A 25,795-nucleotide genomic window follows, 5' to 3' on the forward strand; every position below is an offset into this window, starting at 1 on the left:
ATGGGTTTGTGGAGAGAGGCGCGCGGAGAAGGCCTGCGCTTTCAGCCTTCTTTCAATTAAGAGTAAACTTGCAAGTCTGAGCCGCTGAATGGTTTGTTTCAATAGCGCTGGACAATTACAAAGACACGTAGTTTTCTTTCTGCGGCTCTGGCAGGTGGCCTCCACGCCCGGTGTATCGAGGCCGGGGTAAACACTGTGTGAGTGGGTCTTTAGAGGGGCTCGAGTGCGGGAGGATGGGGGTGTCTTCGGGGGACAAAGCGGGATCCAAAGGCAGCTGCTGCTTCTTTAAAGAGGCGAAAGGCCCTTTAAATCCGCCCGTGTCCCGCAGCTGCTCACGTCCCTATGGTCCGCTGCGTAAAGGCCTCAGGACGCACAGAGCGTACCTGTGCCGCGGGGGAGAGGGGGGACACCTGGCTCATGTGATCACTGCGCACTGGGCCTTTCATTGTTTGGCTAAAGCTTAAGTTTATGCGTGTTTAGCTCAAGCACAGGTTATTTTTGACCGCTAGGATGCGCGGGTATCAGCCTGATTTAAACTGAAAATAATAAATGTTTAAGGACAGCCTCAAAGTTAAAAAGATGCGTCCACTTAAATAAATATAAAAGAGACAGAGGTTTAAAATTTACATCAAAAACATACATTTGTTTTAAGTGAAAAAATATTTTATTTTCACCATTTGCAAAGTCACAAAACGGCTCAGAACAAAGAAACTATCTTCAAGTGTCAACTATGAAGCTACATGATTGCAAAAACATCACGACAAATAAAATAACATAATAAAATGATGCCCTTTGGCGAAACAACAAGGCATTAACAAAGACACATAAATAAATTATAAGTTAGAATAGTTTAAAAATATACATTTACAGATTAGCAGAAAAGAATAAACATTATTGTCTGTATAAAGCTGTACACTTTTGGCCAGTGTAGACATTTAGAAGTCATAGGATTGCACAGATGTTAAACATTTAACACTGTCGAGTGGCTGAATGCTACATTTGTACTGGATAGAGTCCTCTCACATCAGGGTGGCTTCACAAACAGTCTTAGACTTAATGTTATACTCACAAAACATTTTCCATGAACAAGCTTAAATTAGAAATGCGGCACATGGTTGAAATCCGTGTGGCCTTTAGAGCACCGACTGTGAGCCAGTCTTTGTTGTTCTGAACTGGTCAAATCACATTTCAGGCGAGTATAAAACAAAAATCAGTCCAAAGTGTTGCTACTTTAGTGAAACCGGTCCCTCCCTCGTCCCCGGCCCTGAGTCCAGCTCGTTGCGCGCTGCTCCACGGAGCTCTGCGCCGGAGAAAGCAGCGACTGCTCGGTCTCCTCATCCACTCACACACCGCTCTCCAGAAGTCCCATCTCCACCGTTTCACAGGAAAAAGAGTGCTTCTCGAGGTCCAAATGCTCAGACAGTAGTGCAAAATCACCTACAGAAGAGAGAAAACCCGTCAGTCTCTTGTGCCAAAGACGCACTTACTTTGTGTGAAAAAGACGCGTCAGCTCCGAGGAAACAGGAGGCGTCGCCCACTTTACACAAGCCTTTTCCCGCCACTTTGTGACGCACTCTCCCCTCCCCCAACCCAGTGTTACTCAATACACCCATGGTCTTACTACAGCTACTACTATCTCCACCGCAGCGGCCCTCCCCACCCCCTCCACAAATAAAGCAGCTCTGCTCTCGGCTCACGCAACTAAAATGAACGCCCATATAACATGAACCTATGGCACACAACCTGTGCTTATTTTAAAGATAGTATTTAGGCCAAACATCTTAATATGAACAAAAATCAGTTTTCAACATGTACCTTCAGCGGATTCTTTTCCTTGGGGTCTGCTCCAGCGGGATGGGGGACTTGGTGGACTGGTGGCAGGAGCTCGCATCAGCAACTTTTCTGTCCACGACCTTCTTGCGTTTTACGAAGAAGTCTGGAAAAAACATAAACCAGTTTAAAACCAAGGAAACCTAAAATAAATTATTTAAATGACAGCATTTGCAGTAGATGTAAGGCTGGGGCGGACGTCTTACCGGTGATGTGAGTGTGGTCAGTGGTGTCCGTCCTCTTGCGTTTGACGCTGGGGACGCGTCTGAGCGCCTGCTTCCCTGAGTTGAGCTTGTCTTTGCGGTTCTCCTGGTTCACCTCTGTGGTACAAGGAGCGCTGCTTTCAGGAGCAGACAGACGCTCCATCAGGCGGGGGGTGTCAGGCAGCACCGGCTCCTCCACCGGCCTCCTCTTCACGGGCGTAGCCGGGACTCGCGTCCTGCCGTTCTGGACAGAGTCTTGGTAAAATGCTGGTGTCTCATCCACGGAGACCTCTTTCCACTCGTAGACCCCATCCAGCGGGGAGTTCACCTCGAAGTTAAAGTTCCAGCGCTCTTGGTCCCGCTCGGAGATCTCCCGGAGCTTGTCCTTCATCTCCCGGTGCAGCTCGTCGTGATCCACGGAGCCGAAGAGGTTTCGGCAAACGGAGGTGCGCTTCTGCAGAGGGAAGGTCCGCCGGGCCACCAGCCGCTCCAAGGCGCTGCTCGACAACTGCACGTTCGACATCTCCAAATATGTCCAAACAACAACAACAACAACAGAGGGTAAAGAGTCCGAGTATTCCTGAGTGCGGATCAGGTGATCACTGTTGTGCTGGAGCTCAGTCCGTGCGTCTTTTACTCTCTATACTTGGGTTTAAATGTACTTTTCGACAGCTCTCCGGGGCATATATATCCCCCCGGTCTGCAGCATCGCCTCTTCATTGGCTGTTTCATGTCCGTCCCTCCCCCACAGAAATCACTGCCTCCTCCTCTCGCGTTTCCCGTCGCCCCACTCTGCACCGTTTGGCGTTGTGCCAAAGCAGAGCGCAGAGTTTTGATTATTTTCTGTGGATGTGGATTGGAGCGAGTGGTTTCCTGAAGTCAGCTAAACTCCGTGCGTCCAGGGTCATACGCGCTCTGTCTGTGGGTCACTCGGGTTTAGGTACACGTGTTTACGCACGTCTTTACGCGCGTCTTTGCGCACGCTGCTGCGCGTGAGAGGAATATGCTGACTCCACACAAATTCACACAGTTATTTAAGATTAGTCTAAACCAACATCTAAACTAGAATATATGCTAATGGTCTGCTCTTTTTCATTCTTTTCATCCTTTATCTTTCTTACTAAACAGGCGCTATATGTAAACACAACCCAAACAGCACGGCCCTGTCCTGCGCTCAGTGAGCTCAGAAAACAAGACCCAGCGGTGAAACAGGCCTGAAACAATGTCCAGGGTGTGCTGACTGCACTGTTCGGCCTGTTGACTTAACCATTATATATTCTACTCTACAACGTCTCTACTGTGTCATATGAACGCTCGGCCAGTGCAGCTCTCCTGAAAACTAAACAAAGTGTAGATGGAAAACGACATGAGCGCAGAGCGCCCCCTAGCGACCGACTCAGCAACTAGAACAAACCGAGACTTGAATTAGTTAAAACCAGAAGGTCATGAGACTACAGAGAGCAGGGCTGTCAGACTGTTAATCATCATTGAAACTACTCAAACCTAGATACCCATTAGAACAATCAATACTGGGTGAATATCATATATTCAGGATAAATATTACTATATCATGAATGAATGAATACATATTCAAACTTATATCACATTAAATCAAATAAAAACATATTAATTATGGTGGTATTGAAATCACCATTGAGTCTTGAGCTTTTCTCATCACAATCAAGTTAAAGTTTTAAGTGTAAATTTGGAGAATATAATTTTATTACCTATTGTATAACATAACATGTGCTTGGATGTGTTTCCTGTTTCTGAGGTGAGTGACAGGTGTGACAGGAGCCGTCATGTCCATCAACTTCTGTATAAGGCCCATGCAGCAGAGGAGGCTGTGGATGCTCATGTGAAATACATATATACAGTGTTCTGAGTATTTCAGAGAGCAGGCTCACCCTACAGGATCAATGTGGGAAGAATCACTGTACAAATCCAGAGTAATCCAGGTGCAAAGTGTCATAATCCATGTGTGTATTGGCTTAGATACAGGTCTGAATACACATGTGAAAGTTTTACACTCAAGAACTACATAGATAGAGCTAAACTTTTCCTTTGGCTTGTTTGTATTAATGTCAACTGTAATATCTAAAACTATTTCGGTGAAAAATTCAAAAATAAATGTGTTAATCACCTGAGGGAACTAGGAAAAAAAAGCCAAAAAACCTGATTTTGTGGTGTTGCAGTTTTAATCCTCTTTTCTTTTCATACCCTTATTACTTTTGCTATTCAAAATAAACAGAGAAATAAAGGTTTGATGACATATACATGCTCAAACTAAGGCACATATGACCACAATCAGAGAAGTTGAGAATGACTGACAGCTGAATGTGCTGCACAATGGCGCCCTCTAGCGGAGGATGTTGAGTAGACACGTAATGCCAGGTATGACAAATGACAAAGCAATGTTCTTAATTATATATTTATTATCTTCACTAAATATGATGGTGGTCAATATTTAAAATGAAAGGTCCACTATATAACTATTCTTACACTTTCCAGAGACTAGCTCCAAATGCTCCAAATGATAGCATTAAACCTGAATTGATTAAAGGTGTTTTGTTGTCAAGAAACCTCTGACCTATAACTTGGCCTGATATCATCCAGGCTTATTGTCTCCAAGTAAATGATAAAGCCATACTGTGGACCACTCTGGAAAAGGTTACTTAGTGCCCCTTTAGATATTTAAAATAAGTGAAAATGATGAATGGACTAATGTGGAACACAATAGTGAACCATTAAGTGAGAAGTAACAGCATCATTTCCATTTTAGCACCTGTGCTGGTGTTGTGGCTCTGATTAACGCAGGAATTACACTGTGGTTTTAACGCAGTCTGCTGATGGCTCTTTCCTCTGTTCATCATGTTCTCACTAAAGGGAGGTGTGTATGTGCTCGCCTCTGCAGATAGAGGACAGAGAGAGAGAGGGAGGCAGCATCATTTTACATCTGCGTCCCTCCTCATCTGAGATCAACCATTTTTGACAGGAAGATACCAGGTAGAAAAACTAAAAATCCACTATGTTACTTCAAAATAATATTACCAGAAGTATAAAGTACTAAGGAAAGTTATGGTGAAGTTTATATGTTAACTTCATTCTTGGATATTGGCAACACAAAGCTCATCTAAAATGCAATTAGTTGTCGTTTGATTGAAGACATCACACAAATGAGGCTGTTTTTACTTGTTTAGGTTTAAGTTATTCATGAACCCAGGCGTGACTTGAAATCTCAGCTTGTTCATTTGACTGTAGTTTGTGTCCGTATCACATTTGAAAAGCTTGTTCAGAGTTTACGGTTGGATCAAATGACACGCTCTGCTGCTCCTCAGGGCCCGACAGAGAGGCCCCCAGCCCCTGGTGACTTCAAACAGCTGGGACGAGGTGAGGAGGGGGAAGGGCACGCGTGGAAGCCAACCTGTTGTTTGTTTAAAGCTCACGTATACTCACACTGCAGCTTTGGTGGAGGAGGGTGCACCTGTTTGAAATGTTACACAGTATGGTATTGAATTTGTCAGTCTTTCATTGATTCAGCTGTTTTTACTGGTCACCTGCTTGTCTCCATGGAGATATATAAGTTTCATACCATAATATAGGCCTAAATACAGGTAAAATGGACAAAAATGAAATCGATTGTCCATCAGAAAAGTTGCATATGGAATGATGCCGTTTACTTGGACCTAAATCGAAATTTTGATTTTGGTAAATGATGTCATATTGCAGAGTTTTCTCACAGTTGATCCAAAACACTTTTCTGTTTGATGTGTGTTTATGTCATTTAAACTGTAATGATGCCAAGCTCTTTGAATCCTCCATTTAAAAACAAGTCTATTACCTCAAGGATACTGCAGCTTTAGGTTAAAAAGGTTTATTATTCACTGTTCAAAGCCCCTCCGCTCACCTCAGGGAAAAGCCTTTGTTTTTTAGTGGAAATTCTTTACGCTGCTTCTATAACAGTTCAACTCCAGTCTAGACACTTGACCTGCAGGCCTAGGCTAACATTTACTATTACAATAACAAAAGCTTTGTCTGCCCATAGGGGGTGCTGTCAGGTGAGTGGATTCACCTGCTGAGCACTCTGGATGTAAAGTCATTCTCCAATACAAATGCATGAAAACTACAAGCTCTTCACAGGGACAATTACTGCCCCCCGCTGACAGACATATGCTTTCAATCAAGTAGAAACAACAACAGCACAGGATAGCGTTCTTTAGATCTTTTGCTGAACTTAACTGAGCCAAATGTGCACATGCAAGTCAACTCACATACATCATGCGATCTTTACTTGGCTCTAATGCAAAAGGATTCCTGAATTTCCTTTGTGATGGGTAAACTACCTGGAAACAGTCTTAGACAAAACCCCGAGCCACAAACAAAGTGCAGACTGCAGTTTTGTTTTATTTGACCTCTTGTCCATTTATTTTAATCACATTTTTTTTAATTTGCCTTTTTTTTTTTTTTTTTTTTTAATTAATAAGACTAAAACTTACCTTTAACATGAACAAAGTGTGTACGCTATGTTAAACTCCTGACCAAAAAAGACCTGGAGCCGGGCCCCTGGGGCCCCCCGCTGTTATCCACTCCTCCTCCCTGTTCCTCCTTGTGGCATTGAAGGAAGAGTGAAATTTGTGCAGGGGACAACACAGCTCATAGACCTGCCTTAACCGTGCACCTTGTTTAGTGTACAGTTTGGAGACTGAGAAGAGAATCAAGTTAATACATTGTATGTTTATAAGGTCCCATAATAAGTCATTAGTGCATTCATTAGGCCCGAGCCCCTACAGGGCGTAGGGCCTATTGCTTCCGCAACGATGAGTGCATGGGCGAAGCCCATGCACTCATCGTTGCATACTGCACCTTGCAGACTGCACCTTGCACAGACTCCTGTGAAATTTGTCCTCTACCTCTAACCTATCCATCTACACCTCTTATGCAAGCTTCCAGGAGCAGTGGGCGCACAGTGCAGCACTTGGTGAGCCATTTCCAGATCTCCAGAGTTAGTTTTCGTCAGGGCCTTAGCTGTGCATGTGTGTGCTCTGTGTTGATAGTGGAAACCAGAATCAAACCCATAACCTTCTTGTTGTGAGGCATGAGTGTGAGCCACTCAGCCACCATGACACACTGCAGTTTGTCAGGCCGTGCTGTCACCTATCAATTTGAACACAAGGAAAATTCTCTCACCACAAAGTTTAGTGTGCTGCTCATTGAAACCCACTGAGACACAGGCAGAAACATGCAAACTCCACACATAAAAGCAGTGCAGTGTACACAAATGCTACAATAGTGACCTCTTAATCATGAAAACCAGGTACTGGAAGTTAATGTGTTATTAGTTCGTAACTGTTATATATATTTCACAAGAACTATTCCACTGAACAAAGTGCATTGAACACAAAGGACAAAAACACTCAATTGGCATTTCACAAGAATCACAAAAACAACATGTATGCTTTAAGAATATTATATTATTTGAAAGATTTGAAAGGGGGGTGGGGGGTGGTTCATGTTTTAGTTGATGGGGGAAACCGGAGTACCCGGAGGAAACCCATCCAGACACGGGGAGAAACATGAAAACTCCACACAGGCCTTGCTGTGAGGCATGAGTGTTGCCACCGTGCTGCCCAAACACAAAAACACAAAAACAGAGAAGAGGGGTTGGTCTGGTCTGCTGCAGGAGGAGCCCTCGTCACCACCCGCTCTGTGGGAACAAACAAGACACAAGAAGAGGGGGAGCAGAAAACACAATATCTGATCCCTAACATTTTATATATGTTTTTTTGTTTGCTTGCTTCACACTAAAACACAAGAACCACACTATTTACATGCTATTTACAACAGAAATCACAGAATGATCACTAATACACACAGCACTATACTTAACATCAGGCATATTTTGGCAGATTTCTTAATTGTTTTTTGTTTTTTTTTTTTTTTTTTTTTTTTTATTTCACACTAAAACACAAGAACCACACTATTTACATGCTATTTACAACAGAAATCACAGAATGATCACTAATACACACAGCACTATACTTAACATCAGGCATATTTTGGCAGATTTCTTAATTTTTTTTATTTTAATTTTTTTTATTTCACACTAAAACACAAGAATCACACTATTTACAACAAAACACTTATGTATATTATGATACAGTGTCATAGTTAGTCAGTCATATGTCATAGTTAGTTGGCATCTGTGGAGTCAGAAATGACAGAAAACGGGACATGGATGATCTGAGGGCCCCTGCAATAGCAGCCGCAAGCGTAGCAAAGGGAGCAAGGAGAGCCTTAGCAGGAGGAGCAGAGAGGGCCTTAGCAGGAGGAGCAACGCGGGGTTTAGCATAAGGAACAGGGCGGGCCTTAGCAACACGAATACGGAGTCGCTTAGCGGGAGGAGGACGGAGGGGCATGGAGGGGGCAGCAGGGAGGGGCATGGTGGGGGCAGAGGGGGTGGGCAAGGCGGTGGTGGCGGGGAGGGGCATAGCATGAGTAGCGGGGAGGGGCATGGCACGAGCACCAGGAAGGGACATAGCGGGAGGTGCAAGGAGGACTTTAGCAGGAGGAGCAACACGGGGTTTAGCATAAGCAACAGGCCGGGCCTTACAAAGACGAATACGGAGGGGCTTAGAGGGAGGAGCAGGGAGGGGAATGGAGGGGGCAGCAGGGAAGGGCATGGCAGGGGCAATGGGGGTGGGCATGGCGGGAGCGGACCGGGTGGGTATGGCGGGAGCGGACGGGGTGGGCATGGCGGGAGCAGCGGGGAGGGGCATGGCGGGAGCGGCGGGGAGGAGCATAGCAGGACTAACAGGGAAGACCTCAGGAGGGGGAGCAACACGGGGTTTAGCAACATGAATACGGATCACCTGAGCAGCAGGGAGGGGCATAGCACAATGAGCAGAGAGGACCATATCACGATGAGCAGAGAGGACCTTAGCACAATGAGCAGAGAAGATCTTAGCACGATGAGCAGGGAGGACCTTAGCAGGAGGAGCAACGGGGGCCTTAGCAAGACGAATACAGAGCAGCTTAGCAAGATGAGCAGGGAGGGGCATCGCAGAAGGAGCAGGGTGGATCTTAGCATGTGGAGCAACGCGGGCCTCAGCAAGACGTATACGGCGCAGCTTAGCACGAGTAGAGAGGCGCATAGCACGAGCAGCAAGGAGGGGCGTAGCCGTAGCGGTGGGAAGGGGCATGGCGGGGGCAGCAGAGGTGGGCATGGCGGGAGCGGCGGGGAGGAGCATAGCAGGACTAACAGGGAAGACCTCAGGAGGGGGAGCAACACGGGGTTTAGCAACATGAATACGGATCACCTGAGCAGCAGGGAGGGGCATAGCACAATGAGCAGAGAGGACCATATCACGATGAGCAGAGAGGACCTTAGCACAATGAGCAGAGAAGATCTTAGCACGATGAGCAGGGAGGACCTTAGCAGGAGGAGCAACGGGGGCCTTAGCAAGACGAATACGGAGCAGCTTAGCAAGATGAGCAGGGAGGGGCATCGCAGAAGGAGCAGGGTGGATCTTAGCATGTGGAGCAACGCGGGCCTCAGCAAGACGTATACGGCGCAGCTTAGCACGAGTAGAGAGGCGCATAGCACGAGCAGCACGGAGGGGCGTAGCCATAGCGGTGGGAAGGGGCATGGCGGGGGCAGCAGAGGTGGGCATGGCGGGGGTAGCGGGGAGGGTCATAGCGGAAGTGGCGGGTAGGGGCATAGCGAGGGTAGCAAGGAGGGACACGGCGGGGGTAGGCAAGGCGTGTATTTGTGTAAATGTGTATGTCTGTATGTGCAAGAGTGTGTGAGGACTTAGCTCCTGATGTGAGGACGTGTGCAGGAGGTCTGGACGTCCGGAGCAGAGCTGGGCTTTGTCTCACACAGATCTGTGGAGAGAAACATTTGTGTCAGACACTGATGCTACAAACAGGGCTCACATGCAATACAGCAAACCCAACAGAAGGAACCAAAATGACAAAACTGTAGAGACCAAAACGCTTCTCATGTTGGTTTCTAAAATGTCAGTTTATGCCAAAAGCTGAACACACATGGCAAAACAGCAATTGTTGAGCTCTTTGCATACATGTTAAATTAGAAGATACTGTTTTGTTATGTTTTAATAAACCCAAATGCATGTGAATGTTTTGAAATAATACATTGGTAGTTGGCTTAACCCAGTTATTCTGGCCTCTCAGTGTCTAACATGTCTGCAGTACTAGATCAACAGTGATTTTGATCAACAGTATTTTGATTATTTATCTAACTCTAATGTATTACCCTGAACTAATATAGTGAATTTGTCATGTTTTAGGTCAACTATATTTGCAGAGTGAAGACATGTTACAGTGCTTTTATGCACAGAGGTACCCAGTACCTGCAAAGAAACTGCATTCAGCGCATCCTCACAGCGCTCGCGAGCGGAGCACTGGTTTTCTCACGCGCACAATACTGACCTTTGAAGTGAGTAGGTCAAAGTTCACCTTAACTTATCTAAACTTCACGTATAATGAACATATGTTTAAGATATTGTCATTTTGAAATCTATATAAACGCAAGGGTGATTAAAAAAATAGCAACAGAATAAAATTTAATTTTAGATGCAGCTCATTAGTGAGTTGTGCTATTGCGTCATCTATAACAGCCTGTAAAATATGATCTATAACGATTTAGCAGTTTTTGTTTTTTTTAAGCAAACTAAGATTACATTTAGTTATCACAGGATTACTGTCACTACTAACTGCTTTTAGTCCACTTTCATCCAGACTACTGCTCTTTGCTCCAGTAGGCCCAGGTGAAAGTGGCGCAGATACATGCCCCAGAATGGAATAAATATGATCAGGATAATAAATAAACATAAATCAGGAATAATAGTACCATACAGTGAATAGATAAGAGGATTAGAGCTGTGACTCACGGGGTCAGGCCCTCTCCCAAAATTAGCCAAGTGCGTTCATCTGCTGATAGCTAACAGTGTATGTACCAAGCTAACAGTGTATGTACCAAGCTAACAGTGTATGTAGCCATGGTAACAGTACATGTGCATTATAGCCACTGCACTGAGAATGGATTAGCCCAAAAGTGAATTCAACTTATGAGTAGGCCAAGTACGTTTTACATTAAAACTAAATTACTCAAGTTGTTGTAAAGATACATAAATAATTACTCAAGTAAATACAGTATTATTATCTGCTGTATTTGACTACTGAGCACTACAGCCTCTGCCTGTGGCCTGTACACAGACTAATCGTTTTCATTTTGTATGAAAAGGAAATCAAACACAGAAGGGCACACATTTCTTTGAATAAACTCACTGTAAGCTTGATCTGGGTTTTGTTAAAATGCCATTTTGATATATTGGTTGTATTCTGTGTAAAACCCCATAACGTGAACATGAAAAGTGACAAACCTCACCTGTTTTCCTCACAAACGTCTCTATTCCGACTCAGGAGGCGGTCAGTAGACGTCTGGGTGAAGTCTGAGTCCAAAGTTAGGTCTCCTTTCCGAAGAAATCGTCAAATGAAGTCAACAAATGCAGATTTTTGTCGCAGCCGAGGTTTGCAAAATTTGCAGGGATACGGGAGTGTTTAAAACACGCGCTTGGCAACAAGAGGACGCAGGTGCGCACTGACGTCACCACGCGCGCGTCTTTGCATCATCTATAACCAGGAGAGGATGAAACGCTCAGTTTTGTTAAGTAAAAGTCCACATATAGGAGCAAAGAAAGTACCTGTTCAAGATATACTTAAAGAGTAAGAAGTCATTTTGCGCATATGTTGAGGTCCTGTAAGTCTTCAAATGTATTGATTTTGATTAATAAAGATTTGTGCTGAATTTTGTTCAATAAGAACGACTCCATCTAGTTGTTTTTATTTGTATATTTTTGTTTGCTCAAATTATGAACGTGTTAAAAATAAACCCTCAACCTTTTCAGCAGGGCTCAAACAATAGTAAGCATACTTTTACTTTTCAGCTCAGTTCAAAAATGTAGTAGAGTAGAAAGTACAGATACCTGCTCTCAAAGTGAAGTACAGGTAAAAAGTATCTACTTTAAACTTTACTTACTTATTTTCCACCAGTGTATATAACCCAAAGCCTGTTAAATATGATCAATAGCTCGAGCCTATTACATGGCATCATAGGCCGACCTGTCTCGATGTCGGGACAGCAGACTCTCTTTGACAATTTGCTGAATGTCCCTCTCTGTTCAAAGTCCACTAGCTTAAAATATCCAGGCTGAAATTAATAAATGTGTCAGATTTCTAATGTGGCCTGTTCATCTTTGTTTCCCAAACTAAAATAATCCAAGTTCCCTATTAATACTACTGACGGATTGTACTTTGCTCCAGTAGAGGTGACAGCTGTGCAGATACCTGCTCTGATGTCCTCTGTGCTGTGGACACCTGTGCAGATGAACATGTGGACAAAGTTGTTGGTTCCCTTCGATAAGGAAGGTTGTCCAGACTTCTTATATACGTTTATTTTTAAAATAGTTCTGTTGAAGCATGGCTGAAAAGTAATGTCTGACTTTCATTGGTTAAATTTAATAGAACTTTTATTTATTATTACTTTTGTCAGATTCAAGTTATTTTTGTGACCATTGTGAGTTTTTCCTTCATTAACTGCACCTTTCATTAACTTTAATTTTCATTAGAAAATGACAAAAGACCATTTTAGAAAACAAATACATTTCATTTAAATTTGAGAAAATACACAAAGAAACCATGTACAATCTATATAGTAGTAGATTTTTATTTTATTTTTTGTTTGTATCAAAATTACTATGTGTATCACTGATTAAGAAAATAAAATTGAAGGTTGAAGTAAGTACAGAGCAGTGGGTGTAAGCCAGTAGCGGTGAAAACGAGAGTTGATTGGCAAGATGGTGACAATAAATAATAAGAGTAAGAGATTAAAGACATGCACAAACCACTTCAAAAACAAATTTGAGAGGGGAAATGAGAAGGGGAAACAACTATAACAGGATTAGAAGCTCTGAAAAAACTATTTTGCAGAATAGGTCTACTTTAAAGAACACTTTATTGTCCCTGTAAGGTACTGTGTGCGTCTGGCATGCAGTGTTTTCTGATTCGTCTCCGACTGAGTTGTCCTCGGTTAGAAGGAACAGGCGAACTCCGATTAGATAGTCGAGGGAAGTTTATTCAGGAGGAGAGAGCAGGTGGTATTGAGGGACTGATTGTTATACAGGTAGGTTAGGGTGGTGTCCATATATAGGTGTGTGTGCGTGTGTGTGTGTGTGGTTATCTGAAAGGAAAACGTATAAGTATACATGTATTAGCAACATTGATAAGTATACATTGAAATGAGCAGAGAAAATTACATGTTATAACGGGAAGGAACCACAGGGAGGCGCTCTAACACAATAAATCAACTTCTAAGTAAACGTTAAGTATAAAATATAAATGCAACGATGAAAAATATGGTAAAACTATACAAAATGGGTAGATAAACAATTCCCAACAATACTCACTTCGTAAGAACGCACACGGTACGCATACACACAAAAACAGGCAGGATGACCTGAGAACACGAGGCACCGCTCTAAACACCACAATGATTCTGCTGAACTCACGGGCCATGGGCCTTCCGGCACTACAATAACAGCAGGTGCACCCTGGGAAATGAAGTCCGGTGGACTTTTAACAGCCACCCCTGTATTTGCAGGAAAAATACACACATGCAAAGTCCACTAGTTTGGAGAAGCGCTGTCAGAGTCCTCAGGCACTTCCGGAAGCTCCACTAGTTTGGTTACAGGGCGAATATAGGTACTGTCTTTAACTTTCACCTCTGCGGCTCGAACAACACCGTCTGATCCTGGGAAAACCTTGGTGATTGTGCCAACAGGCCACAGTCCTCTGGGGAGATTCGCATCCACAATCATAACGATCTGTCCTACAGCCACATTGTCTGTAGATTGCCCCCATTTCTGTCTCAGCTGAAGCCCAGGGAGGTAGTTCTGGACAAAGCGCTTCCAGAAATGGTCACTGATTACCTGAGTGTCTCCATCTCCTGTTAGACAGAGCATCATGAGGGCCATACACAGCCTGTGGTAACGCTGCGTCACGCCACCCCATTAACAAGAGATTTGGTGTGATAGGGTCAGTGTAAGCCACATCTGATGAGGCATACCCAAGAGGTTTGGATGTCAGGTCAGGATGCCCTCAACTTCTATCAGCGTTGTAAGCAGAACTTCCTCCACCACAACTTGATCCTTCAGGACGACCTGCAGAGCTGACTTGACTGACCTGATTTCTCGTTCCCAGGCTCCTCCGAAGTGAGGAGCATGCGGTGGGTTGAAATGGAACTTAATGGTTTGTTTGGCCAGCTGTTGCTGTAGTTCTAGGGCCATGTTCTCAAAGGCGGTCTGGAGCTCTTTGTTACCACCTCTGAAATTCGTGCCCTGGTCTGACCACAGCTCATACGGCTTCCCCCTGCGTGCAATAAACCTGCGTAAAGACATAAGAAAAGAGTCAGCGTCAAGGCTAGGCAGGAGATCCAAGTGCACACATCGGGTGGTGAGGCACTTGTATATGATCCCCCAGCGCTTCTCTCTTCTGCGGCCAATCTTAATTAGGTATGGGCCAAAGCAGTCTACGCCTGTAGACCAGAATGGAGGTTTGTAAAGCCGCAGCCGCGCCGAGGGAAGGTCAGCCATCTTGGGAGTAGAAGGAGAGGCACGCCACCTTCTACAATGCACACACTGGTACTGATGTTTCTTTATGGCCTGACGTCCTCTGATGATCCAATAGGTGCGGCGTATCTCTGCATACAGTCTTTCTGCACCAGGGTGAAGGAGCTGTGCATCATAATGCTTTATGATGAGTTTAGACAGAGGGTGATCTGCTGCCAGCACAATAGGGTGAATGCTGTCTGGGCTTACATCTGTGGCCTGTCGCAGACGGCCTCCAACTCTGATCAGAGCACTGAGGCTGTCATACTCAGGAGAAAGAGCACTCAGTCGGCTGCTTGAGTGAACAGGGTGGCCTGCTCGGAGGGCTTGGACCTCCTCTGGGAAACTGTCAGTCTGTGCAGAACGAAGGAGCTGTACCTCTGCCTCCAGACGCTCTGCAGAAGTGGGAGGAGTGGCCGCCCCATGCAGGGACTGCTGAGTGGCCAGGATGAGGTCATCCAGTGACGTATACTGTGTGGGATCTGGGAGGCTCGGGGATACAGCTGCATGGCCACAGAATGTTGCCTTCCTGAGCTCCTCACTGCCATAGTCTGTAGGATCTGTTGGGGGCTTTGGCCATGTGTCCTTGGTCTGAGTCAGGAAGTGTGGGCCTTGTGACCAGCGGCCGGGAACCATTAACTCTGCCAGAGACTTGCCTCTAGTGATGTCATCAGCAGGGTTGTAGTCCGAGTTTACATAATACCACTGCTCTGGGGAAGTCAGCTCCTGGATCTCACAAATTCGAGTTCCCACAAATACTTTGTAGTGACAGGAGCTGGACTGGATCCACTTCAGGACCGTAGTGGAATCTGTCCACAGGTAGATAGACTGCAGTGGGATAGTGAGTTCTGTTTGGAGCACCTTGGCCAGTTGGGCTCCAGTAAGCGCAGCACACAGCTCCAGTCGGGGCACTGACACCTGTTTGCGGGGCGCTACCCTAGATCGGGCCATGACAAAGGAGGTGGAGATGTGCACTTGTTGTTCCATCACCCTGAGATAGGCCACAGCTCCATAAGCCCTCTCAGAGGCGTCACAGAAGATGTGAGCTTCATATGTCACACTGCTGCTGTTGAGAGGATGAGCATAACAGCGGGGCATGGTGATGTGCTGGAGGTATGACAGCTCACTCTCCCATTCAAGCCAAGACTGGAGCAGGGTGCCCTGTATGGGATCATCCCATCCTCTCTCTGTGCTCCGCAGGGTCTGCACAATCAGTTTTGCTCTTGTGGTGTAGGGGCAAATATAACCCAGTGGGTCATATTGACTGGCCAGTACTTTGTACACATTACGCAGTGTAACAGTGGTGTAAGACACTGGGCGGTGCTTGTATCCCAGAACATCGGTTGGACAGTGCCAGCTGAGACCCAACGTTGACTCCTGTGGATCAAGGCTTTTAAAGTTCAGCCACAGTTCACAGCTATCTGACCTGGCAGTACTGGGCAGATGAGCCACTACGTCAGGGAGGTTGCTCGCCCATTGGCGTATCTCGAATCCACCACGTAGAAGGAGCTCTCTCATCCTGTCAATGAGCGCCTTAGCTTCTTGTTGGTCAGAAAGGGACTGCAGGCAGTTGTCCACGTAGAAGGCTGTGTACACAGAATCATAAACATCCTGGTAAGTGTCTTTGTGCTTCCTCACATGGCTCTGTAGTGCAAAAATAGCACAACAGGGACTACACGTGGTCCCGAATGGCAAAACTCTCCACTCATACACATCCGGGGGCCGCTCTGTTTCACCATCTCGCCACAGGAAGCGCAAAAGGGGGCAGTCCTCCGGGAGCAGTCGGACCTGGTGAAACATGGCTTTGATGTCCCCACTCACAGCCACAGGAAACTGCCGGAAGCGGAGTAGCACACCAAGTAGTGTGGGCCCCAGTGTAGGCCCTGGCAGGAGGTAATGGTTGAGGACGGTCCCCTGGAACTCAAAGGAGCAGTTAAAGACCACTCTAGCTTTGTTGTTGTGATGTACTATGTGGTGTGGCACGTACCAGGATTCAGTAGAGTGATGAATCTCTTCTGGAGTCAGCTTAACCACATAGCCAGAGTCCACTAGCCTCTTGATCTCCTGATTGTATGTGATAGCTAGATCGGGGTTCCTAGCTAGTTTACGTTCGGTGGATCTCAGGAGGCCTTTAACCACTTCAGGAGAGATCTGGAGCTGTGGGAAATCTTTCTTTCAGAGCAGGGGAGTGGCGTATCTCTCTACTCCGTGTACAGGGACTCTAATGGTTTTAGCCTCTAGCATGGCTATAGCTTCTCTGTCTTCTTTAGAGCGTGTGACCTCTTTCTCTGGTCTGTGGAGGGGGGCGTCTAGCTGCCACAGGCGCTTCACATTCTCATGGAGGGCCTCAGCAGGAGAAAGGCATGACAGGTTCAGGCAGTGCACCTCTCCTTGCTGCGTGGGCAGACTACAGCTGGGACCCTGGATGGCCCATCCGAGCTTGGTGCAGATGGCCACGGGCCCATGGGCTGGCCCACGCAGGACAGGACGGACAGGAGTGATGAGGTGAGCATTGTCTGAGCCGATTAACACCAAAGGCTGTACTTCTGAGAAGCCCTCGAGCTGCACACGCTGTAAATGGTGGTACTTCTCCTTTAAGAGCTCTACTGGGCATGACTGTTCAGTTAAACAGAGCTGTGAGGCTGTGAAGGCATGTGTAATCTTGTAGCGGGTCCTCGGCTTGGCCTTTGGGGAGAGCTGAAATGAAACTCGGGCACCCTTTACCTGGATCACATCATGGCGGATCGTTCTCAATGAGATTGACTCCTCCTCCTGCTTGAGGCCCAGTGATTCGCCTGCAGCTGGGAGGATGATGGTTTTCTCTGAGCCGTCATCTAGGAGAGCAAATGTGTCCAGGGACTTCCTTTCATGGTGCAGCTGGATGGGCACAACCTTGAGCATAACACGGCCTGAATGACTGAGGGGGCCCAGGAAGACTCGGCTGGTGCTCACTGTCAGGATATTAGGGTCCTGTTTCTTGGCCTCGGCCAGGTCATGTAACACTAATAAGTGCTGGTCTCCACAGCTGCTGCACGGTTTCTTCAGGGTACACTGCTCAGGAGTGTGTTTACGGCCGCAGCGGCAGCATCTGGATTTCTCCTTTATCCAGGAGGCTATGGCTTTCAGGTCCAGCTTCTTAAAATCAGCACAGCTACTGAGGTAATGCTCTGTCCCTTCACAGTAAGGGCAATAGGGCTTAAACTTCTGCTTCTGCTTAGAGGTGGCTGAATGAGGAGTTTGTGCCTTCACCTCTGTCTTGGGTTGTGCTTGTGCAGGGTCTGAGCCGTAATAAATGGAGGTTGGCTTACTCTGTGACTTGGGCCCTGCGGCGGATCTAGGATGGCTCCTCTCTTGGCGTGGCCTGTCTGCGTGTTGAGGCTGAGTGGCTTGTCTTGAGAGCTGCAATACTTGTGATTTACGCTCCAGCCATTCAGAGAGGTCATACATGTTGTATGTGCAACTGCTGCCACTGCGGATGATGCCACGTGTAATACAGTACTCAATAAAACTGTCTCTGTAGCTAGGAGGGGGCTTGGTGAGTAGTCTGTCCACATGTGAACCACACTGGAGCTCAGTGGCTGCCACATCATCCATGGAACTGAGGAGGCCAACCAGGCTGGATACTGAGAGGGAGAAATCTTCAAAGGCCTGAGAGTCACCCGCCTTAATAGGAGGGCAGTTAAGGATGGCACTTAGCTCACTCTGGACTAACTGCCTCGGCTGTCCATACCTCTGCTCCAAAGCTCTCATAGCACTGCTGTAGGGAGTGCGGTCATGTATGTAACGGCGGGCCACCTGTAAAGCACACGGATGCTCCAAATGATCCAGCAGGATGTGATATTTATATTCCTCTGTGAGATGAGCATGTGGCCCCAGTAAACTGTCCAGCCCCTTCTTCAATAATGCAAAGTCGCTCTCTTTGCCCGATCTGAAAGTCACCAGCTTAGGTTTGGGGATACCATATGAAGACGCTACTATCATCTCCATCAGGTTAGGCTGGGTTACAGCTGCTGGAGAAGGATGATATCCTGCAGGCTGTGGTAGGGTCACATAGGCTGATGGGTATGTAGGATAGTAGTGACTGGCTACATCAGTAGGAGGAGCTACATATGACTGGTCATAGGTGATAGGCTGCTGGGTCGCTGCTCCTGGTTGTGGATAATAATGGGATGTAGACTGGTCTACTTGGGTGGCAGGTTGATGCCCAGGATGGATAACATGACTCACCCCTGGCGGTGGCGCAGGCTGAAGCACAGGCGGAATCACTGGTGAGATCACTGATGGTGCTCTCGGCTGAGGAGGGGGCAGAGGAGCCTGCAGTGCGGGTCGAGTCAACGGACGAAAAACACTGGGCTGACGTGCAGGCTGTAGCACAGGCTGGACTACTGGATTAGGCCTCGGCTGGACTGCAGGACCTGGAGACAGTGGAGCTGGTAGAACAGGGCTCATAGGGATAGGAGGAGGCTGATGCACAGGCGCTACAGTGGGCTGCACTATGGGACTCAACGGAGGAGCCAACTGGAATGCAGGCTGGACAGGGCTTGTACTCACGGAAGCAGGGTCGACTGGCCTTAACAGATTCACGGGAGTTCTGGTTTCTTGCCTGGGGGCTGATACAGTCAGTGGCACTGGTTTGAGAACAAGAGGAAGGGAAGCGGCTCTGCCTGGTGTAGTTGCATTACTGCGCTGATTGAGAGGGCTGGAGGACTTACAATCTCGCTCCAGTCTCTCCACACGCCTAGATAATGCACTGCTGGTTTCCCTCATAGTGACTTGCATCTCCTGCATCGTTGTCAGCACTCTGTCCCAAGCACTCTCCATCTTCTCCCATCTATACCTCTCCTCCGTATCTGATTCATCCGGGCTGTAGGCAGACAATACCTCTGGATCCAGTAGGCCGTGTTCATAGTCTGCTAGATGTCCCGGAAGCCTCCGGCTCCTGCGTGGACGGGGACTATGTTGTGGACTCTGATCCTGAGCAGACTCAACCTTGTGTAGTGAAGTTGCCATCTTGATAACTCAGCCAAAGACGATCCGGCTCGAAGGACCACTTGTAAGGTACTGCGTGCGTCTGGCATGCACTGTTTTCTGATTCGTCTCCGACTGAGTTGTCCTCGGTTAGAAGGAACAGGCGAACTCCGATTAGATAGTCGAGGGAAGTTTATTCAGGAGGAGAGAGCAGGTGGTATTGAGGGACTGATTGTTATACAGGTAGGTTAGGGTGGTGTCCATATATAGGTGTGTGTGCGTGTGTGTGTGTGTGTGGTTATCTGAAAGGAAAACAAAGTATACATGTATTAGCAACATTGATAAGTATACATTGAAATGAGCAGAGAAAATTACATGTTATAACGGGAAGGAACCACAGGGAGGCACTCTAACACAATAAATCAACTTCTAAGTAAACGTTAAGTATAAAATATAAATGCAACGATGAAAAATATGGTAAAACTATACAAAATGGGTAGATAAACAATTCCCAACAATACTCACTTCGTAAGAACGCACACGGTACGCATACACACAAAAACAGGCAGGATGACCTGAGAACACGAGGCACCGCTCTAAACACCACAATGATTCTGCTGAACTCACGGGCCATGGGCCTTCCGGCACTACAATAACAGCAGGTGCACCCTGGGAAATGAAGTCCGGTGGACTTTTAACAGTCCCCATAGATAAATTTGTCCTCTACCTCTAACCCATCCATCTACACCTCTTATGCAAGCTTCCAGGAGCAGTGGGCGCACAGTGCAGCACTTGGTGAGCCATTTCCAGATCTCCAGAGTTAGTTTTCGTCAGGGCCTTAGCTGTGCATGTGTGTGCTCTGTGTTGATAGTGGAAACCAGAATCAAACCCATAACCTTCTTGTTGTGAGGCATGAGTGCGAGCCACTCAGCCACCATGACACACTACAGTTTGTCAGGCCGTGCTGTCAGAAACAGTCTATCTACAACAAGGGAATGTTCTGTCACTGGTGCAGATGTTAAAGAGGGGGTATTTTACTTCTGGAGAGTATTAACTGCTAACAGATGACATATTTAGATCACAATGTTACCTTTTATTGTTTTGAAAATGCTATATTCACAGAAAACAATGTATTAACATGTTAAATAAGTTTCAGTTTTGTTTGTGACGCTCAGAGTCTCCCCTCTCTTTGCTCTCTGCGTCAAGTCATTCCCCCTTCAAAGCACTATCACAGCACAATCAGTGTGCACCCCACTATGAAACTACACATCACATCAGGTTTGTCAAGTTATTGTGTACTGTTTGGTATCATGTTTTTGTATATTTGTGGATGGAGCATTGGACAGAATCGTTCAGCTAACTGTAAGGAGGGTTTGAACGGACTCAAACATGCATGGATGACATTTAAAACCACTTGTGGCATGTTTTTGATGAGGGAACAACATTATAACAAGAAAACTCCAAAAAAGTCGATTTTGTATAATACCCCTCTTTAAGTAAATACATAATTACACACATAGACATAGATATTCTGATTATTTCAGTGAAATTCTATCATTGAAGAAACAAGGCCTGTTAGTTGTGCAGTTTTGAATCACCATACATTTTACCGTTCCACCATTCACCTGCATTAGTGAAGTGAATTCACAAACTAGGAGATTGCTTTGGTGAGGTGCAACATCAACACTATCTGACACTTTTCTAATGATAAGGGCTCACAGACCTAAAGGCTGAATGTCACTGATTTTTACTGTCTTAAAAATGTGAAAAAACAAACTAGTTCATTTCAAATGATTTGCAGCAGTCCAAAGTTATTCCTCACTGACTTTAAGCAGAGCATCCTAACTACTCACCACAATGAGTAATGTATGAAGTTTTGCAGTGATGGCAAAGCTAACAACTAGCATTTTTTCTGATTCTCTGACAATAAAACACTATTATTAGAGCTTTTTGACCTCAAAGCCTGCTAAATAAACTTGCTTTTTTCTACTAAATTGTATATAAGGTGTTCTAATAGCATGGTCTACTGTTCTGACTCCTTTTTTCTATCTGACATCATACATCACTGCCCTGGTTACAGCCAACAAAGTTTGAAGTGTGGAAGCCTGTTTGATGAATCATAGGCAGTGTCCCAATTCGCCAAATGCACCATTCGAAGTACTCCCCTAAGTACCGATCGAAGTACCCGGCCGAAAATGTGTACTCCTCAGTGTAACCGCCATCTTGTCGAAATGGGACATGCCTACACCACGGACCGTACTTCCACCGGTGTCTTTGCGCGTACGTTACATACATTATGTACATTATTTTTTATTATTTCGTAGCACCCGTTTATTTCTGTTTAGATTGAATATCAATGGGCAAATATAACGTTCAAGGTGATTTTTTCTCAATTGTAGCTACTTCATAACTTTAACAAAATATACCTTGTGAAAACATAATAACAGAGATCATTTTTACATTCATAGTCTATAAACCAGAGAACACTGATTAGTTGTACATAAAGTTGGGACATTAAAGTTTAACGATTCGGTATTTGCGCAGGTTTCATTTGATCTGTGGCTAAACCACTTTAATACCAGTAGGGGGCGCTGTTTACCTTCTATGCCGTGCCAGTTCATTAGGCCCGAGCCTGGGACAACGTCCCGGCGAGGGACTCATTAAAACCGCATCTGGAGCGTGGAAAATGGCAAAAATCAAGTAGTAAACACGCCCCGACATGGCAGTGAGTGGTGTCAGAAATTAGAACTCGACGAGCTCTAATTGTCACAAAAGACCCCGAGAAAAAATAACGAAACACGACTCGGTAGCGCCACCTCAAACTTTGATTTTCATGGGGCCAATGGGAGCCCGACTCGGAAAAAAGTCAAAGTAAAAATCTGAAACTCACATCAAAAAATTTTACATGTCGAGACATGACAAAAATGATATTATGGCCCCGCCCTATAATGTACAGGAAGTCGGCCATATTGGATCAAACCCGGGAACGACAAAAGTGCACACCCTCGCATTCAGGACATTTTCTCGCACAGTTTTCATCACAAACACGTCAAATTTGGTCAAATCCCACTAAACACATGTGTGATTAAAGATTATCAATTATATTTTGATTATGACTTTGGGTGTGGTCAGGGTGAATTTTCAACAAAATCGCAATTTTTGGAATAATTCAAAAAAATATTTCTCTTTCACACATTTTTTGTTGGGAAAACGCTAATACAGCGTTTATGCACATTTGTGAGCTGAACGCAATGATATGCAAATCAAGGCACTCTCTCACAAAATGGCTCTCTAGCGCCCTCTTCAAGTTTCATTTTCAAAAATTCGTTGAAGACAATCGATTTGTCGTGGACGTGTGAAAAAATTCACAGGGGCCTTATTTGTGATGGGGCACAATGTGAGAAAGTCACATGACTGTAGCTGTTATGGTTTAGGAGAAAAATAATGGGTGGAAAAATTTTTTTCCATTATTATTATTATTATACGTGCCGGATTGAACTCATTTTTGACCCCCTGAATGTTAACGAAAACTCAATTTTATTGGATCCAAAATTCAAGATTGGCGAAAAATTTTGTTTTTTTTAATTCCTACTGAAAAATATTGATGATTGATGCCCGTTTGCGCATGCAAAGCCCGATTTTGCTCAAATTCGAATCAGTTGTAAAACATTCCGACCTAATTCTAATATTTGTGAAAGAATAAAATTTGGCGCGACAGCGCCCCCTACAGAATAACAAATAAATTTGTATGGAAGGCTGAAAATTTAGTTTTTCTAAATGTTACCAAATTTGACACAAAATTCCATTGGGTCATCCCAATCAATAAAGTCAATCAGACCCATGTGTTTTTTTGCACCGTGTTGCCATGGCAATGCACCAAAGTGCCAATGTTATCCTAATGGGAAACCTCCCAATTTTTCCCATTCATGGGAAAAATATTAGTTTCATGGAATAATGTGAAATTTGGCACCATGACTCTTCATGTCATCCTGATCAAAAAAGTCAATCAAACCAAAGTCATATTTTTCCACTGGGTTGCCATGGCAATGCGCGAAAGCGCCCATGTTATCCTAATGGGAAAATTTCCAAATTTTCGTACATTTCAAAGTCTTATAACGACTTATTACCGTCAACGACGAACATAAAATTTTGCACAGTGATTCTTCAGGTCATCCCCATCAAAAAAGTCCAAGGGGCTAAGTTTGTATTTTGCACGGTGTTGCCATGGCGATGCCTGGAAAACCCATGTTTTTGCATTTTGTACATCAGCACTTCCAGTGTGTTTTGACTTGTTTGGTGACAAGTGCAGCCCAATGCCACAATAAAAAAGTGACAAGTGGCGCGTTAGCGCCACCCACAGGGAGTGCCGGGTCGGCCGAGTGCGAAGCACGGCCCGCGAGGGCCGTTCGATGCCGCTTGCGGCTTTAATTTATTTTTATTTTTACAATCTGCAAAACAATAAAAGCTCATTAACTGATAAATAAGGCTTCACCTGGACTTAATCTCGTGTTTTTCCTTATACTCAGACAAACTGTACAGATCCACAAGGGAAATGACTTGGACAAAGTAGCTCATACATTGCTATATAATAACAAAAATGCTCATAAAATACTAATTTAAAAATAATTATAATTAAAAGTAGGCTTATTATTATTTTATTCATTCACATTATTGCCTTAATTAGGCTACTATCTCATTTTTATTGTGTAGATGGAAAAAATACAGGGCAGTCTGTATAAGCCCATGTTTACTCCAGTTAAAATGACCCGAGTGTGACCTCTTAGTCTGTTTTGCTTCTGTTTTGCTTAGTGAGCTGAGGGAGGTTTAAATAGATGTGCAGTTTAAATAGATGTGCAGTTTAAATAGATGTACAGTCCTGGCGGTGACCTCTGTTTTCAGGAGAACCGGAAATGACGACACTAATTACCCTCAAAACAATCCGTGGGTAAACAAAGCGTCTGAAACTTTGGTCCCCTGTAAAATCACTCGACATTATGTGTGTGTGATGTGTGTGTGTTTGTTTCATGCCGTTAAATGCACCTCAGTCCTGGTCCTTTGATTTATTAAAGAATCAAAACCCGCCAGACAGGTCAATAGTAAAACAGTAAAACACGCGCTGACGTGTACAGGAAGTATGTTTCAAAATAAAGCTTATGTTTTCTGTTTACATGTGGTCCACACATGTGTTCCTTGTTTTGTTTTGGGTTTTTTTGTTTGTTTTTTAGTTTTTTTGTATTTTGTCAGTACGTTTGTCGGGAAATTATATTGAACTATTACTAATTAATTTTCATAAATGTTTTGGTGTAATATCAGATCACAAATACTCTTCATGTTACACCGAACACTGCAAAAATCAGCCCAATCTGTTTAGGTCATAATTTGAAAAGGCTCCAATAAGAAAATTTTATTTTACAAGGAGCATTGTGTAAGGCTCTGGTGGAGGGTCTAAAACCTTCTATTCTCTAAGGAAATGTTTTACCTGAAATATTCCTCAACATGGCATTTTGGCAAGCAGGTGACCCCTCCCAGGACAAGTATTACGATGGTTTATAAATGTCTGAAATTTTAAAAAGTAAAGAGTTATACGTTTAATACCATAAAAGAGAACACTCTAGGAAAAGCAATAACATCTCCATAATAATAATAATAACAATAATAGTCATAGTCATGGTTCATTCACTCCACATTCGGTGATGGCAAGCTACTATTGTAGACAGAGCTGCCCTGGGGCAGACTGACAGGGGTGAGGCTGTCAATCTGTACCATCACCCCCTCCGACCACCAAAAGTTCTTCACACACACCACATTCATACTAGTTGTGGGTAATGTGGGTGAAGTGTTTTGCCTAAGGACACAAAGACAGAACTTTATTTGAGCGTGAATCGATCGTCCGACTTACAGGTTGGAGACCACCACTGTGATCACCAGAAAACTTCACAAATGTATGTGAAATGAAGAGTATGGGTTTGAAGGAAATGATTCCTTCCTAGCTGGAAGGATTCTGTGCAGATGTTTAACCATAAACTGATCTGCTTAAATTAAATTATAATGAAGAACTGCTGTCATTGACTGCTGTTATTTGAATAATCCCTCCAAAATGACTCAGCA

At 44.8% G+C, this 25,795-nt stretch overlaps 1 protein-coding gene across 1 annotated transcript; it reads right to left on the bottom strand.

Annotated features, from left to right (window-relative positions):
- Window positions 1-684: 684 nt before the first annotated feature.
- Window positions 685-2,688, bottom strand: LOC117372694 (cyclin-dependent kinase inhibitor 1C-like). Its single transcript, XM_033968526.2, has 3 exons — window positions 2,037-2,688; window positions 1,816-1,936; window positions 685-1,437 (listed from the first exon to the last, which is right to left on the bottom strand). The coding sequence occupies exons 1-2, from the start codon at window positions 2,554-2,556 to the stop codon at window positions 1,818-1,820; spliced, it is 639 nt and encodes a 212-aa protein (XP_033824417.1). The 5' UTR covers window positions 2,557-2,688; the 3' UTR covers window positions 685-1,437; window positions 1,816-1,817.
- Between the last annotated feature and the right edge of the window lie 23,107 nt (window positions 2,689-25,795).

Source organism: Periophthalmus magnuspinnatus, chromosome 6, assembly GCF_009829125.3.
Source record: "Periophthalmus magnuspinnatus isolate fPerMag1 chromosome 6, fPerMag1.2.pri, whole genome shotgun sequence".
In the NCBI taxonomy this organism is placed as follows: domain Eukaryota; kingdom Metazoa; phylum Chordata; class Actinopteri; order Gobiiformes; family Gobiidae; genus Periophthalmus; species Periophthalmus magnuspinnatus.